General features: G+C 42.4%; 1 protein-coding gene across 1 annotated transcript; it reads left to right on the plus strand.

The window, feature by feature from the left end:
* Positions 1 to 520: 520 nt before the first annotated feature.
* CALM1 (calmodulin 1) lies at positions 521 to 9,854 on the plus strand. Its single transcript, XM_057413339.1, has 6 exons — positions 521 to 608; positions 3,660 to 3,690; positions 4,643 to 4,786; positions 6,797 to 6,903; positions 8,374 to 8,509; positions 8,731 to 9,854. The coding sequence occupies exons 1-6, from the start codon at positions 606 to 608 to the stop codon at positions 8,757 to 8,759; spliced, it is 450 nt and encodes a 149-aa protein (XP_057269322.1). The 5' UTR covers positions 521 to 605; the 3' UTR covers positions 8,760 to 9,854.
* The last annotated feature ends 5,175 nt before the right edge of the window (positions 9,855 to 15,029 follow it).

Below are 15,029 nucleotides of genomic sequence, written 5' to 3' on the forward strand. Positions count from 1 at the left end.
TTGCGGTCGACGGAAAATGGCCACTGTGGGCCCAGGCCGCCTTCATTCCCCGCCGTCTGACTTGGGGGCGGGAGGGGCGGCCTCGCAGCCGGCGGCGGGCTACGGTCCGGGCGCGGGACAGGGGCTTCTCCCTCGGGCAGAGGGGAGCTGCTCGCCCGCCTGTCCCTACGTGGCTTACCTCAGGGGGCGAAGAAACAAGGGAAGGGGAGAGAAAGCCGGCGGAGGAAGAGTGGGGGCACCGCGAAACTAGAGCCCGCCGCGGCCCCGGCTCCCACAACGGGCAGACGGCCGCCGGCCGCCCCTCTGGGGGCGAGGAACCGCGGGGGAACCGGGCGGGGGAAAGCGAGCCCGCCGGAGGAGGGGCTGGGCCGCAGAAGGGGCAGGGCTGCTCGCCGCAGTCACCCTCACACATACCACGCCGGGGAGGAGGGAAAAAAAAAAAAAAGGCCCCTCTCCGGCGGAGGGATACAGCCCTACATATATACTGGGGCGGAGCAGGCTAATGCTCCCAGAACTTCTCCAAGCCGCGCAAAGGAGGAGGGAGTCGCTGCCGCTTGTGGTCGCGCAGTTCGTGCAGCCGCCGCTGGGCCCGCCGCTGCTTCGCCATGGTAGGTACCTCCACCGACCGGCTCCGACGCGAGGCGCTCGGGCTGCTGCGGGGGCTGGCACTGAAGGTGGCTCGCTGAGGAGCTGATGGCTCGCTAGAGATGGGTTCTTCCCGTAAGGCAGCGGGGAGGGGGGAGCGGGAGACCATAGCCCTTCCCGCCCTGGTCCCCGCGGGGTGAGCAGGCTGGTAGCAGCAGGCCCCCCCGCCGTGCTGCGCGGGATCGCCGATGAACTGTGGCCTTTCCTCTTCCGCCGCCTCATTCCCTCGGGGCCTACGGCCGTGTGGGCGCCCCGGCCCCGCGCCCTCCCGCCGCGGCCCCGCCTCGCTTTTCCCGGCGTGCGGCGCTGGCTCCCCTCCGGAAAGGGCCGGGCTCTTCCCCGCTGGGGCCGTGGCCCCTCGGGCGTGCAGGGCGCTTTTCGGGGCGGGGGCTCTGCCGGGCGGGGCTGCGGGCAAGGATCCTGCTCGGCTCCGGCACCAGCTGCACTGCGGAGGGAGCGGGGGGGTGGCCCGGGGGAGGGCACCGCGCTGCAGCTACTGCGCCCTCGGCCCCCATCCCCCCAAAAACGCAGCAGCAGTGTTTGCATTACATCATGTCTCCTCCTCTTCCTCCCCGGTCCCCGCGCATTCCTCGGCTGGGGGGACCGGGGCGCACTGTACTTTGCTCGGTTGGAAACGGCCCAGCGTCCGCTCGGGGGTTTCGGCTTGGGGAGCGCAGCCTCCTTTCTCGCTTGGCGGAGGAGGGGGGCTGCGGAGGAAGAGCTGCTGTCTCAGCCGCTGCGGGGAGGGAATGGGGAAGGGGAAGGCTGGTTGCGGAGCCCAGGCACCCTTACTGCTGAAGGATGAGGACGTATTGTGGCGGGCGGCTGGAGAGGGAGGGGAAGTGGGGACGCACTGCAGTAGCGGGTGGCTGCGGCCGCTAGCTGGGAATGGCGCCTGTTGCGTCCGCGGGCTGCGAGCCACCCGCTCCCCGGCCCGGCGGCGCCAGCCTCCCCAGTGAGCCTCCCGCAGCGCGCCGCGGGCGGGCTCGAGGACCGCTTTCGTTGTCCTCCGGGCGCTGCGGTGCCAGCCCTGACTCCTCGCAAACGAGGACAAGAGGAAGGGCTGGGATTTTCCCGGCGGTTTTTCTCTCCCTACGAGAGAGGCGAAACGGTTGTAGGCTGACCTCTAATTACATTTTGACCATCTGGGTGTCCCTCGGCTCTGTCTCTCCATGTCCCCTTCCCGTCGGGGAAGGCTGACATCACCGGCACAGGATTTGATGACTTGGCTGGGTGGGGTGAAGGATCCAGCCCTGGGTACCTTTGTCCTGTAGTAGGGGCGAGTGGTTGTGCCTGTTGCTTGGGAAAGTGAACCCCATGGCAGTTTAGGGTCTGTTTGTGTCTTTCTGGCATCACGGTGTGTGCAGAGCTGGTGGTTTTGTTTTGTTTGTTTGTTTTTTTTTAATCGAAATACGATTTTTAGAAACATCCATTTAGCTACGACTAATGGGGCACACTGAGCCGGTACTGTGGGTTGGAGGCTTTTGCCGAGGTGTGGCTCTGTTTCCTGTTCTGCAGGGCATGGAGTCTGTTATGTAAATTCCTTAGATAATCTTCAAGTAAAATCTTCCGTTTTCTGGAAAATCACAAAGAGACATACAGAAAGTCGAACTGCTTTTTGAACACAAGCGTTCTGCTGTTATTAAAGGAGACTTATTAAATTTGAACCTTGTCTTTAGCTGCTAGCATTTCTACCTTTTTCTCCCTCCAACCCACTGTGCGTATGGGAAGTTGTTTAATCATTGCACACAGGCGTTAAAATATGTTTTAAGAAAAAAACCCTGAACCCGAGTCCCAGCACCTATTTACAGGTGAAATCTGTGTATGTCACTTAACATATACAGCAGGCTTTCCATCCTACTCTATTTTGCTGTGCAAGAGCTTAACAGATTGTATATAGCTTGTTAATTCTCCATTGTATTTCTTGCTGTTTACTGCAGTTAAGTGTTTTTTATACTTGAATAACGGTATTTTAAGACAAAAGACAAGATGCTGTTGATGTACAAAATTTTCTGTTCTATTAGTAAAAGTTGTCCAATAAAATGAATTTAAAAGGAGTTAATAGCTTGTATTCTCCAGTATCTGTGAGTAGACATTTAAAATCCAGTTTTTTTAATTACTACGTGCATATTTTTCCATAGAGGACTGGTTAGCTCCAGCCAGCAGTTTTTTGTGATGCGCTACCTGTACCAAAGGGAGAGGCTTCTGGAAGGATGTGGCTAGGACAGTTAGGCTTGGGGAGAACCCATTTCTAGTACCCACTGAGCTGTGTACACTGTTGGATGCAGCAGTGGCCTCTTGAAAGAAGGTCATAAGCAGGTATTTTAAATTTTGCCATTTAAAATAATGTAATAAACAACCCATATATGATTGTGAGGCACCTTAAACTGCTTGGCTGAATGGAAAAACAGTGATGCCTGAAAACGGGCATTTTCTTGGTCAGAGATGGCAAGAATCTCTTTGATACTGAGCAGTAACTCCTCCTCATATCGCATCACAGTCCTTTCCGTTAAGCTTACAGTAGGCTAATGCTTGGTGCAATGTGGTGGGGGAGGGCAGGCTTCAGTAATGGTAGATCACTAGGTGGCACACTTGTCATTAGTCCACTAATGTGCAAATACCCCCCACGCAGTATTAGGGTCACTATACTACTGGAAATGACAACTGATGTGATGTGAAACCCCAAATACATCTCATTAGTCAAGAGAGGCATGAAATCCTTAATTGCAAGGAGCCTGCCCTGTGTCCTTCACTTGACCAAATTGGATTCTCCAAGCTGAAGGGTGGCATGTGTGGTTCTTCATGTGCAGTTTCAAAACAAGTTAGCTTCTTTGCTTTTGGAAATGGCTGTGTGATGTAGGTGAGTGAAATTTCCTTGCAGAGGCAGAGTTCGTGGTGTTGAAAGTGGCTTTGCAAAGTAATGATAAATTGCTACTGAAATCTCCAGAAAGTATATTGAGGCTTGATACAGCTGGAAGTAAAAAATATTCTAAAATGTTCTATTCTTCGTGTAGGCTGATCAGCTGACTGAAGAACAGATTGCTGGTAAGTGTGTTGATGAGAAGCGTTTATTTTTTTTTGTTAACTCCTGTGACTAAAAGAAAATATGTTACCTCAAGCATAATAGAAAAAAAACCCTTTCTGACAATTTCAAATCTGTACTAACACTCAAAACGACTCATTTTAAGAACAAAACAAAACAAAAAGCCCGCATTGTGGAAAATTACTGGTTCATTGCCTTGTAATTTAGATTGCTTATTATCTGTAGACCGAGGAACAGTTTTTAGACTTTCAGACTTGAGCCAAGTCCTTCTAGATTTCCTCCAAACAGAAATAATTGTTAGATTCAAGTGAAGTCAAAGCAGGCCTAGGTACTCTTTTCTTTTTTAATAAAATGAAGATAAACTTAAAATGGCAACAAATAAACCTAAAATGGATTAATATAGGCCAGTGTCTTTAAATAATTTCTAATGTTGTCTGCAATTCAGACTGGAGAAGTCACATTATTTGGCCTTCTGGAGACCAGTCACCCACTTGTGGCTGATGCACATTCGTATTGTCTGCTGCCTTAAAAATAAATGGTGAATTACAACACTTACTGCTCCTGTAAGTCTGTGAATGATGAAGGGAACCCAGTGAGTCGCTTTAGTTATTCCAAGTAGTTGCTGTTTATGGTGCAGCTGTGCCTCAAGATATTGTTGAATATCATAATCCTGATATTCAGCATAATATAACACATTATGTTGAAATGTGTTATACTGTTCTAATGCAGATAATAATCACATGAAAGAAGTTTGAGTATACTATGCCAATTATGTGTTGAGACTGTAAGTAATACTTTTTATTAATATTTAAGTGTTAATTCTGTCCAGACATGGAAAGTTAGAGATAATGTTTCTTAAAATTGTACTAGGCATTGTCAGTTAAGTGCATTTTTACGAAGCAGTTTTCTCATGCTGGTGATATTGCTAAACACTGGGACTGTTTCTGCCTTTAGAGTTCAAGGAAGCCTTTTCCCTATTTGACAAAGATGGTGATGGTACTATCACAACAAAAGAACTGGGAACTGTCATGAGGTCACTGGGTCAAAATCCAACAGAAGCAGAATTGCAGGATATGATCAACGAGGTAGATGCTGATGGTAAGTGTTGGAAGGTAGTTATTAGTGCATGACCTCCATACCTGGGCTTGGACTGGGTAGGCAAGGTTCTGTGACATTGATCTCTTGAAGCAGTTTTGAAATACTCAATAGAATCTAAACTGAGAGGGCTGTAAATCTTGATTGCTCTGCACAGCAGTGAAAGATGCTAGCAATATTAGTGAAAATCTTAAGGGGATGGGCAGAGACAAAATTACACTGTTAGCCTTTAATATTTTATAGGCCACAGGCTTCCTATTGCTATCTTATTTGCGCTGACCTACTGTTAACCTGTGTTTCCACCCAGCTTTTCTATACGTGTTTCAGCCTGCGTTGGTCTTAATAGCTGTACTAATGTCTGTGTTTTTTTTTTCTCAAGCCAGAAATGTGGTAGGTGTGGAATATAGTGCTAATTTCCAAGAATTGAAAACGCAGCAGGGAGAGACTGTATAGTCTAATGCAGTACATTAGATCCCTAATAGATGGGATGGAGTGATTGGAGGCAAAGGCAGAAAAAACATCCTGTATTAAGTCTTATCAATTATTTTAAATGAATGTCAGAAAGGGTAACCGCACATCTTGTTTCTGAGACTCGAGGTAGGCTGGGAGTTGTAAAAATGCTTCCCCCTGCACAGAAATATCAAAGCTTTGATCTTGTATGTTTTTGTGATAGTGATATTTCTCTTAACACCTCTGTGAAAGTATGCTGGCAAGACTATAGATTATCTAATTATCTGTCTACATTTCCTTTCCTAAAAGTGTAAGTTGACCTTAATTGTTAACTCTTGGATGCAGATACTAAAAAGCTTCACTGTTTGCAGTGCTACAAAGAGTTTGTATCCAGTGGCTTCTCCAGGTTGCAGTCTATTTGCTGCACCAAGTAGATTAAAAATGAAAGGAAACTCAGGCTTTTAGATAAGTATGCCTGCTCATCTGTTTAAACTTGTTCTATGGCAGAATGCTTTCACTGAGGATTTTTCAAAGTTGAGTATGAGACCTGTGTTGAGATTTTAGCTGGTAGGTAAAGCTGGCTGTGATAATAAATCGTTGTGTATGTCCCCATCTGGAATCCCTAAGCTTCAAAGGTTTTCTTAAGCTACATCTATGTAGTTTCTCTGCTATACTTACCCAGTGAGTTTGTGTACTTCCCTCAAGCAATGGGTACATATTGGTAGCACAGTGAGCTATTATGGGCTTTTGGCATATAGGGCTGAATCCTGACTTTTACAAATCTAATTTCTGCTGTTTTAGAGACGTTTTTTTCACTGCACCACTTTTCTTGTAGCTTTGAGCAGCCTGAAGTTTGAATGGAAAGCTTAAAAATCTTAGGGATGAGGTCTTGATATTACCAGGGATCTTCAGTTTGGCAGTGAAGAAACACCTGTAAGAACACCTGCTTCTGTACTTCCCAGAAATAACAAATAATAGCATCTTCTCTCGTCACTGGAATTTGCAGATCCTTGTTAAAGGATGTGCACCACTTCCAATGGTGCATTACTTCTGTGATGTGCAACATAATGTTGTTAAGGAAGCTGATTTTAGCAAGGAACAAAAATTTGAGTGGCTTTAGTGAAGTGTTATTTTCTCAAATTTCAGATATCCTGGATTTGTAGTGCCAGCTTTACAGCGTGTTCTTTTCTGGAATCTTCCACAGCAATTGGGAGATTCTAAAGAAACTAAACAATTAGTTTTGGGGAGTATGCTGTAGTACTGATCAATCTTGGAGCATCAGAATGACACTTTGCTTGCAGCTTGAGTGGCAAATGATATGGCTTGACCTGGAGAGAAGGCAACAGCTGATTTTTGTTGTGCTGAAACACTTGTGACAGCCGCTGCTGCACGGTGTAATAGCAAAAAGGCAGTGGCAGCAATCTGGGGAGAAGATCCAGTTTTTCTAGAAGAATGGTTTACAGAGCATCTGTCTTGTCAGTGGCTAAGTTAAAAGCCTGATTTTTCTTTTCTGTATAAAGAAAAGCATGGAAGTTTAATGTTTTGAAGTTTCTTTTTATTAAGGCAATGGCACTATTGACTTCCCTGAATTTTTAACCATGATGGCCAGAAAAATGAAGGACACAGACAGTGAGGAAGAAATCCGTGAGGCATTCCGGGTCTTTGACAAGGTATTATTAAAAGTACAAATATTCTTTAGAAGCTGTAATTATATCCAACTTCTCCTCAGTGTTTTCTCTATCGTGTCTTGAAGGAAAAGAAATCCTCTAGTAGAAATAGAGGAATTGGCAAAAGAGCTGGGATTGCTCTGGAAACAGAACCGGGACTATTGCAGGCTGGTTCTGCCTGCTTTACCACAGCAGGTTTAAGCTTTAGGCTCACCCATAAGGAAAACCTTCTGGCCTTTCCTTAGGAGCAGAGATTAGCAGAACTTGATGGTTGTGGGGTCGGTGTTTTTGTTTTGGTGGGTGAGATTTTTTTTCTACCTCTTGACTTTGGGAGAAGGAGGAAATGTTTGTATGCATGCACAGGGTTTTATACTTTTTGGAAGCCTTTGAAGCTAAGGTGAAGTCACTAGTATTCAGAAGAATATGAAGCATTGCATGTTGTGTTTTCAAGATGTGGATGTTGAGATTGCTTTCAGGAGAACTTGAGTTTGACTCCCTTTGTCGTCTTTAAAGATACCTGGGCATACATGATAAAGGCCTATTATTTCTAGAACAGGAGTTCCCATCTTTTGATTGATTGGATATGACAGATGTTGCAAGAGAATTGTGCTAAGTAATGGCTGCTGCAACTGCTAAGCTGTTGCACACGTGTGTGTGGAAGGAGGCCTTACTATTTCTTTTTATTGATAAAAGTGGCTATCTGTAGTACTTAGCCAAACATGCTGGAAAATTGTTCAATCATTTGTTGAGTACCTGCCCCGTGGGTTTATTTCTGAAGACTGTATTTGTATTCAAAGCCACTGAGGTAGCTTACTGGTGATGGTCATATGAACTCCTGCTCTAAACTAGTATATTTTTCCAGTCTATGGAAGAGGACATTGTCTCAAATTGCCAGGGATGAGCTCTCTTTTTTCTTTTTTTTTCCTCTTTTTTTTTTTTTTGTTTTATTGTTGTTTTGTATTGCCAGAAAGCTTTTTCACAACTCCTTAGAGTTTAAAGGCTTGCTTTGAAGGTTTGTTCTATATAACATCTTATCCAAGAAGCCTAAGCAGTCTGATTTTACAGGTAGTATTACACAAAAGAGAAAGCTGACTTTATTCTTGCTGGCAGGGAAATTGGTGGGGTTTTTTTTCTTTCCCTTTCCTAGGCAGTGGAGACTGAACAAAACCCATTTTGTTTATGGGTTTATTTTTGAAAGCTCTTAAAAACATTGCAAATACCTTATGGCAGCTACAAATCAGACATGCAGTTATTCTTGCAGTACAGTAATTGTGCACAAAGACACGGTGGCATGCATGCTTCGTAAGGCAATGAGACTAGTATGTATTGTAGAGCTATAGAGTGTACCAGATCTGTGTATCTATCCCAAGTGCTGTAAGGCTAGTTTGAAAGCAGTTACTGGAAACCCAGATGTAGTTTCAGAGTTAATCAATGCCAGGTTAATCGTGGTCTTTTCCAACTTCTTTCTCGCAGGATGGCAATGGCTATATCAGTGCAGCAGAGCTACGTCATGTTATGACAAACTTAGGAGAAAAGCTAACAGATGAAGAAGTAGATGAAATGATCAGAGAAGCAGACATTGATGGGGATGGGCAGGTCAACTATGAAGGTAAAAAGATGCTTGTCTTGTCTCAAAACAATTACTCTGAGTGAAAGCCTCTTGCATAGGGCATACATTTCTAGTACTGGAGGCACCAGTTTGTTTGGTTGTTTACGTCTGTGGACAAAGGCCTACATTCAGTGAAAGGCTTTTTTATGTCAAGTGTTTTTAAGAGGCTTCTCAGTTGATATACTCAAACAATAAATCACAGTGACTTTTTATCGTTTCAGAATTCGTACAGATGATGACTGCAAAGTGAAGAGACCTCCTTTACACCTTTTTTCCTCTAGAAGAATCAAATTGAATCTTTTACTTACCTCTTGCAAAAAAAAAAAAAATGTTCATTTATTCATTCTGTTTCTGTATAGCAAAACTGAATGTCAAAATACCTTCTGTCCACAAACTGCATGTAATGGTTGGTGGTCCTGTCCCCAAAAGATAAACATCAGTTTTACAATATAAGTAATTGTACTACCTTGAAAATAAAAAAAAAAGGAAGCACTTAGTGAACTCAAAAGTTCCATTTGCTAATGACTATTACACTGTTTGGGCTGGCCAGTTTTTCATGCATGCAGCTTGACAATTGAGCACAGTCAGACATTTGTATTAAAAGGAAAAAAAAAACCAACCTAAAGGATCCATCCTTTTGTTCAGTGGTGGATTCTAGTTCAATTTGTAGTATAAATTGTCATAGCTGGTTTACTTTAAAATTGGTTTATACCTCAGGATGGTATGCAGCAAAATGGTTGAAGGATGCAAAACTTAGAGAAAATGCCCTAAAGGTTGAATGGTTCTCCTGTACGTAGCAGTGTGCTCCAAAAATATGATGATCTTAACTATGGATGGCATGTCTGTGTTAAAATACTGGTTTAACATTGTCTGCATTGCACTATAGTGAAACGGGTGTCGGGCTGTTACCGTTCACAAAAATTTTTAAAAGAAACCTTCACCAAGGGAGCATCTTTGGACTCTCATATTTTTAAAACCTTCTGTACCATGACTTGGAGCTGGCGGAGTAGCCTGTGGACTTCAGCACAACTATCAACATCGCTGTTCAAGATACTACGATTTATGTCCATTCCAAGTTGTAAATGCTAGTCTTTTTTTTCCAATAAAAGACCATTAACTTAAAGGTGGTGTTAAATGCTTTGTAAAGCTAAAATATATATATATATAATTGAGATACTAAACCAAAAAAGCGGTAGGAGGGAAGTGTTTCTATGAATGACTTGCTGCTAAATTATAATGCACATGTATGCAATAAGTTATCCCCTATCTTTTCAAGATGGCAAGAACTGACCTCCTGTAACCCAAGACCTTTGCTATAAATAAATGAACTTGTGCTTGCCTTTCATATTACGACAATGTTAATTTAGTTGGTCTCAAAGTCGTGTAATGCTGACTCGTCAGCTATCAGCACAGAAGTAACACCGCATTTCACTAAACTGGAGAGCTCTGAGCATGCATGTCAATACTGGGGAAATGTGTAGGTTGCTTATGTTTTTTTAACAGGTTATAGAAACTAGTTGGAGAACTTAAACAGCATGGACTTTATTGATACGATTCAAACATGCAGAAAATGCATTTCTCTGCCCACCCACAGAAAGAAAACAAAAGGGTATTTCTTTTACAATATGCTTTGAAAAAAGAAAAAAGCCCATTTCCAAAAAAGGCTTTATGTCTTGGCTTCTCAAACACTTGCATGAATTTCGTGGGGTGGAGAAGAGGACTAGGGTTAATTTGAAAACCATCTTGTTACTTCTGCTTTGCATGCACTAGCAGTGCTTAGTCATTCCAGGTCTCTGAGTAGGTGTTCTCTGATCCTTCAGCTTCCCCATGAATGAGTGGCAAAGCAGCCATGTGCACTCTTCTTTGTCTGAAAGAAGAATGCCTTTTTTAATTTTTTTTTTTTTTTAAATAGCAGAGCCTCCATGTGGCAGGCTTCTATGCTTGGGAGGGAGGGACAGACTACAGCTTAATTACTTGACTGTAAGTTTGTTTCCAAATGTAACTGGAGTTGCAAACCTTAATTGCTTAATTGCCATTGGTTTTGGAGAGTGTTGATGCTATCTCTTGAAAAAGATGCAAGTCTCCGTTCATCCTGTCTAACTGAGGTGCCTGTTAAGAACTTGGTTGCTTAAAATACGGCTTTGCTCAGTGGGGGTTAAGAGATACTTCCAGAAGGCAATTGAGACTATTTGCCTTCAGTGACTATATATTTTATTTATTTATTTTTTCTGGGAAGGGGTGGGAGGAGTTCTGGGTGACTAGGGACCCAGACACCTTAACAAAGTGCCTAAAAGTTAGATGGGCTGAATGTAGGCAATTCTTTAGATCTCTAGTTGTTGCAAAGGCTTTTTTGCTGTGGCTGCATATGCTGTCCTAGCAAATCTGGCCAGGATGATGGGAATGTCTGACTACCGTTTGAAAGTAGAGTCTTGCATGGCAGCTGCAAACCGCTACTTTGGTAGTGCTTGAGAATGGCTGCACTGATTCTGTAGACCAGCTTTTAAAGAGAATGTGCTAAAGCGACAGGCAAGGTAGGAGCAATGGTTGCTGCTCTGAACTAATTACTTCTTCTGCCTGAGTGTGCAGAGAGATCTGTCTAGTAGGTAAATGTTTCTTACCATCTTATCCGTCATTCACTCACGGTTGGTAGGGTAGTTCATTTAAGAACAGCTGCTTTTAGCTTATTCAGTGTGCTCTGTGCTTGCTAGCAAAGGGGCCTCATTGCTGCAAGAGGTTCTTGGCTTGATTAGAAGTTGTCTGGCAGTGTGCAGTGTTGGTATGCCCTGTAACTGAATCTGCCTGGAGGTATCTAATTATTAACTGACTTCAGTACCACATCAACCTCGAGTAGATGTATCCTCTGTACAGGACTTTAGCTTTGTTCCCTTCTGCATAGTGAATATGTAGAGAAATGAAATGGTGTCATCAAGGACTTCTTTTCTTTTTTTTTTTTTTGTTTGTTTGTTTGTTTGTTGTGTGTGTGTGTTGTTTTTTTTTCCTCCTGTGAGTGTGTGTGTGTGGCTTTTGCTTTTTCCAAATGTGAAAGTGTGGGCTGGATACACTTGGTGCATGGCTTAGAAACATGGGACTGGAAAGAACTTCCTGGGTCATCAGATCCAGTCCCCTGCTATTGCGGGCAACCGTGTCACATAATCCTTTTAATAAACTGATCAAGCTTAACCACCTGCTTGTAAGTGGCTTGTTTTCATGGAAGTTCTGTAACTCATGTTGCTTTCAACTGATGCAAGTAATATATGAAATATGAAGTTAATCAAAAGGTCCTCCGGCTTAGCTTTAGGTTTATCATTACACTTATTTATCTGACTTGAACCTGTTATTCTTTGCACAACACTCAGGAAAGTGTTGAATCTTTACACCCCCTTGCTATGAATAAGAGTTGGTGTGCTTGCTTATTTTTTTTAATGGAAAAGATGGATGTCTGGCTTGTTGAAATTTGTTAGATATGTTAATTGTCAAGGCAAGAAGCAATTGAGTTACTTGTATTTGATACATAAATTTAAGGCTAGAGTATACATAACCATTTTTAAAACACATCAACTTGCAGTGTAGTTTTATATTTAATACTGAAATTGTACTGCTAAAATTTAAACTGCTGTTAATCATATTCCTCTTCTGATCATAATGAAAAAATAAAGGGTAAGAAAATGCTTAACATAGATTATTCATTATCATGCTTATTTTATTAATAATTCAGGCTCTGAAACATCTCCAGGTATGGGGCATTTATTTTGTTTGCTGGGGGTGGGGGGAGGAGGAGGGTGTGTGTGAGGGAGTAGGTTACTGATCTGGTAGAAGACTCTTACTCACCAACCATTTGTCACAAGTGTGCAGCTTCAGAAACACAGATGCTGTCAAAAACTGATGAAGAAATTACACTACACTTCTGATGTGTTAGATGCATGTGTGGGCAGCGTACAGTGCTGGCACTGCCAGGTCCCCACCCTGCCCAGGTGAGTGGGGAGGGGGGAATGAGCCTGTACCTTCATCCCTGCACTGAGTACATGTGATGTGAATGGAGATCTGTGCTCCAGTGTGATGCCATCCTAAACTAAAATTGCAGTCTTGGGGTTTAGAAGCAACAGAGTTAATACAGCTTGCTTTTTACCGGCCATGAAACTTAAGAGGAACGCTGTCTTACTGCAATCTAAGTAGTTTTTTTTTTGGTGTTGGTTTTGTTTTTTTGTTTTTTTTTTTTTGGGGGGGGGTAGGGGTTTTTGGTTTGTTTGCAAAATTTAGTTACTGAGTGAAATCTGTCAGAAAGGACTGTAGCAGGGCTGCAACATGACTTTTGACCATAGACGTCTAGCCACCAAGTGAAGATGGGCAATGAAGGCTGATGCCATGTTTCTACTGACTGATATTTATTGTAAATTGTATACTTGCATATAGAGCAGAGGGACCATTAAAATCAGTACGACAAACACGTAAAATTGGGGGGGGGGGGGTGTTCACATAACAGCAGTGCAATTCCAAGCTATTGAAGGTGTGGTTTGGGGTTTTGTTTTGGGTTTTGTTGTGTTTTTTTTTTTGTTTTAGGTTTTTGTTTGTTGTTTTGTTGTTTTTTTGGTTGTGTGTTGGCTTTTTTTTGCTTGTTTTTTTTTTAATCCGAATAAAGATTTTTTCTTTTTTTTTTGAGTAATATATCAGATGATGAATTGTGTATGGATCTGGAGCTCCAAAGATTCCAACATATTATTTGCTATAGAAAATTTGTATGAAGGCTTAAGTACTTAAATCATGTTTTCTAAGAACCCCTATCAGTGGGTATCCTAGGAAAACATTGAGAAGATAGAAGCTTCATCGACTGGGAAATCTTGTACAGATCTCCTCCAAAGAGCCACTTTCAGTTGCCTCATAAGCCAGCATCTGCAGAAATACTGAAGGAATTACTCATAGTGCAGCCTTTTCCTGGCAAAGACATCTTCTAAGATAATTAGTGGTAGAAATACAACATGAAAACTAGGCTAATCACCTAAAAAGTAATCAAAATGTTTTCTGATTTTTTTTTAATTATTTCTAGATCTCTATGATGTATTTGAGAAATAGATTCTTGAACAGAAGTTCTACTTGCCCTACCAGTTGCAGCACATAAAATGAGCACAGTATTTGTGCAGAAACCAACAGCAACTGAGAAATCCATAAAAATTATTAAATAGCATTCCCCATTTTACTAGTTTGCAGTGGGGTCAGCAATAGTAATGCTGACAGCATAGTAAGTATTCTGAAATGGGATAGGATAAGAGCAAAAAGAATACCTGTGATAGGACTGCTTTGTAGTCTTGTCTCATGGAGTCTTTGTTGTCCATAAAGCTATAAATATTTGACTGTGAGCTTCCTGGGCATTGAGATTTTCTAGCAGCAGTCCTACCACTCAGTGTGTCTGCTTTTCCTCACCTGTTCCTGCTCTGTGATAACTCTATGTTTACCTGACAATATGCAACCTGGAAAAGTTAGTTGTAAGCCTGCTGCAGTTCAGAATTTGCCAAACATACCCTGCTTATTCTGAGAGTTCTTTACAAGTACACTAAAAAGAGTAACTTCCTCCAGACATGCTGGTAGGAGGCAAAATGTAACCATGATTTCAAATAGGTTTTTACCGAGTCTCTTTCATTAATTATTTTAGCCCAGAGTATTTAGCTCCCTAGGAATCTGCGTGCTACATCACCAAAACTAGTTTCTGAAGGACTTTGACATAAAATTTGAAGGATATTTTCTAATTACTTGTTTGTTTCTTTAGATATTAGTAAAATAAAAATTCCTACACACATACACCAGATGCTCTGGCAGGTAATCAGTGTGCATGATTCTGTCCATCCTACGTAGCTGAAATAAAAGTAGATTCAATCAGTAAATCAAGTCAACATATACAATATGTTTTCACTACAGAAGAAGATAACTTGCTCTACACCACAGTTACGAAAACATAGCTAAAGTGTGAAAATTGCCTTGCTGATTTATTTTCCATCATATTAATTTGTAGAGGAAGGTAGATAATTGCTTCACTAACTTCGGTTATTATTCTTTTCTATCTTAAACACTTGCAGATACGGAAAATATTATAGCAAAAGAATGGTCCTCGGGCTGCAAAGCTAAGCACTCAAAATTTACAAAAATACCCAATTAAGGTTGTCCATTAAACTTCAGTTCGGCCTATTCCAAATGTGATTGCAAAACATTATGCAACTGTCTTGTTCATACTACACTGCCCACAGCATCTTTTGCATCAGTGTATTGAATATTTCATTGTAGCTTTCTTTTTGAACGCATTTTATTCCATACTCTAGTCATTACCCCCTACCCAGCTCTTGTTCCAAAGACTGAATTACTAGTTTCTTCAATTTTCCAATGGCACTTAAGTATCTGAGTACTTCACAAATACTGCTTTCTTTTTAGGACACACAGTGAAGTGAGGGCATGCTTTATGCTCATCAAACAGAAGGAGCTGAAGTGCAGTCACTAAAGTTCAAAGCAGTATTTCTAAGAGCTCAATCTTAGACAT

Source organism: Pezoporus wallicus, unplaced genomic scaffold, assembly GCF_028554395.1.
Source record: "Pezoporus wallicus isolate ANWC-B61680 ecotype Strahan unplaced genomic scaffold, APGP_CSIRO_Pwel_v1 contig_3017, whole genome shotgun sequence".
NCBI lineage: Eukaryota > Metazoa > Chordata > Aves > Psittaciformes > Psittacidae > Pezoporus > Pezoporus wallicus.

Bases quoted from the DNA above. Each gene is read 5' to 3' on its own strand.
- CALM1 (XM_057413339.1), top strand. The intron at 3,691-4,642 runs GTAAGTGTGTTG...TTCTGCCTTTAG, and splicing joins GACTGAAGAACAGATTGCTG to AGTTCAAGGAAGCCTTTTCC. The intron at 6,904-8,373 runs GTATTATTAAAA...TCTTTCTCGCAG, and splicing joins CATTCCGGGTCTTTGACAAG to GATGGCAATGGCTATATCAG.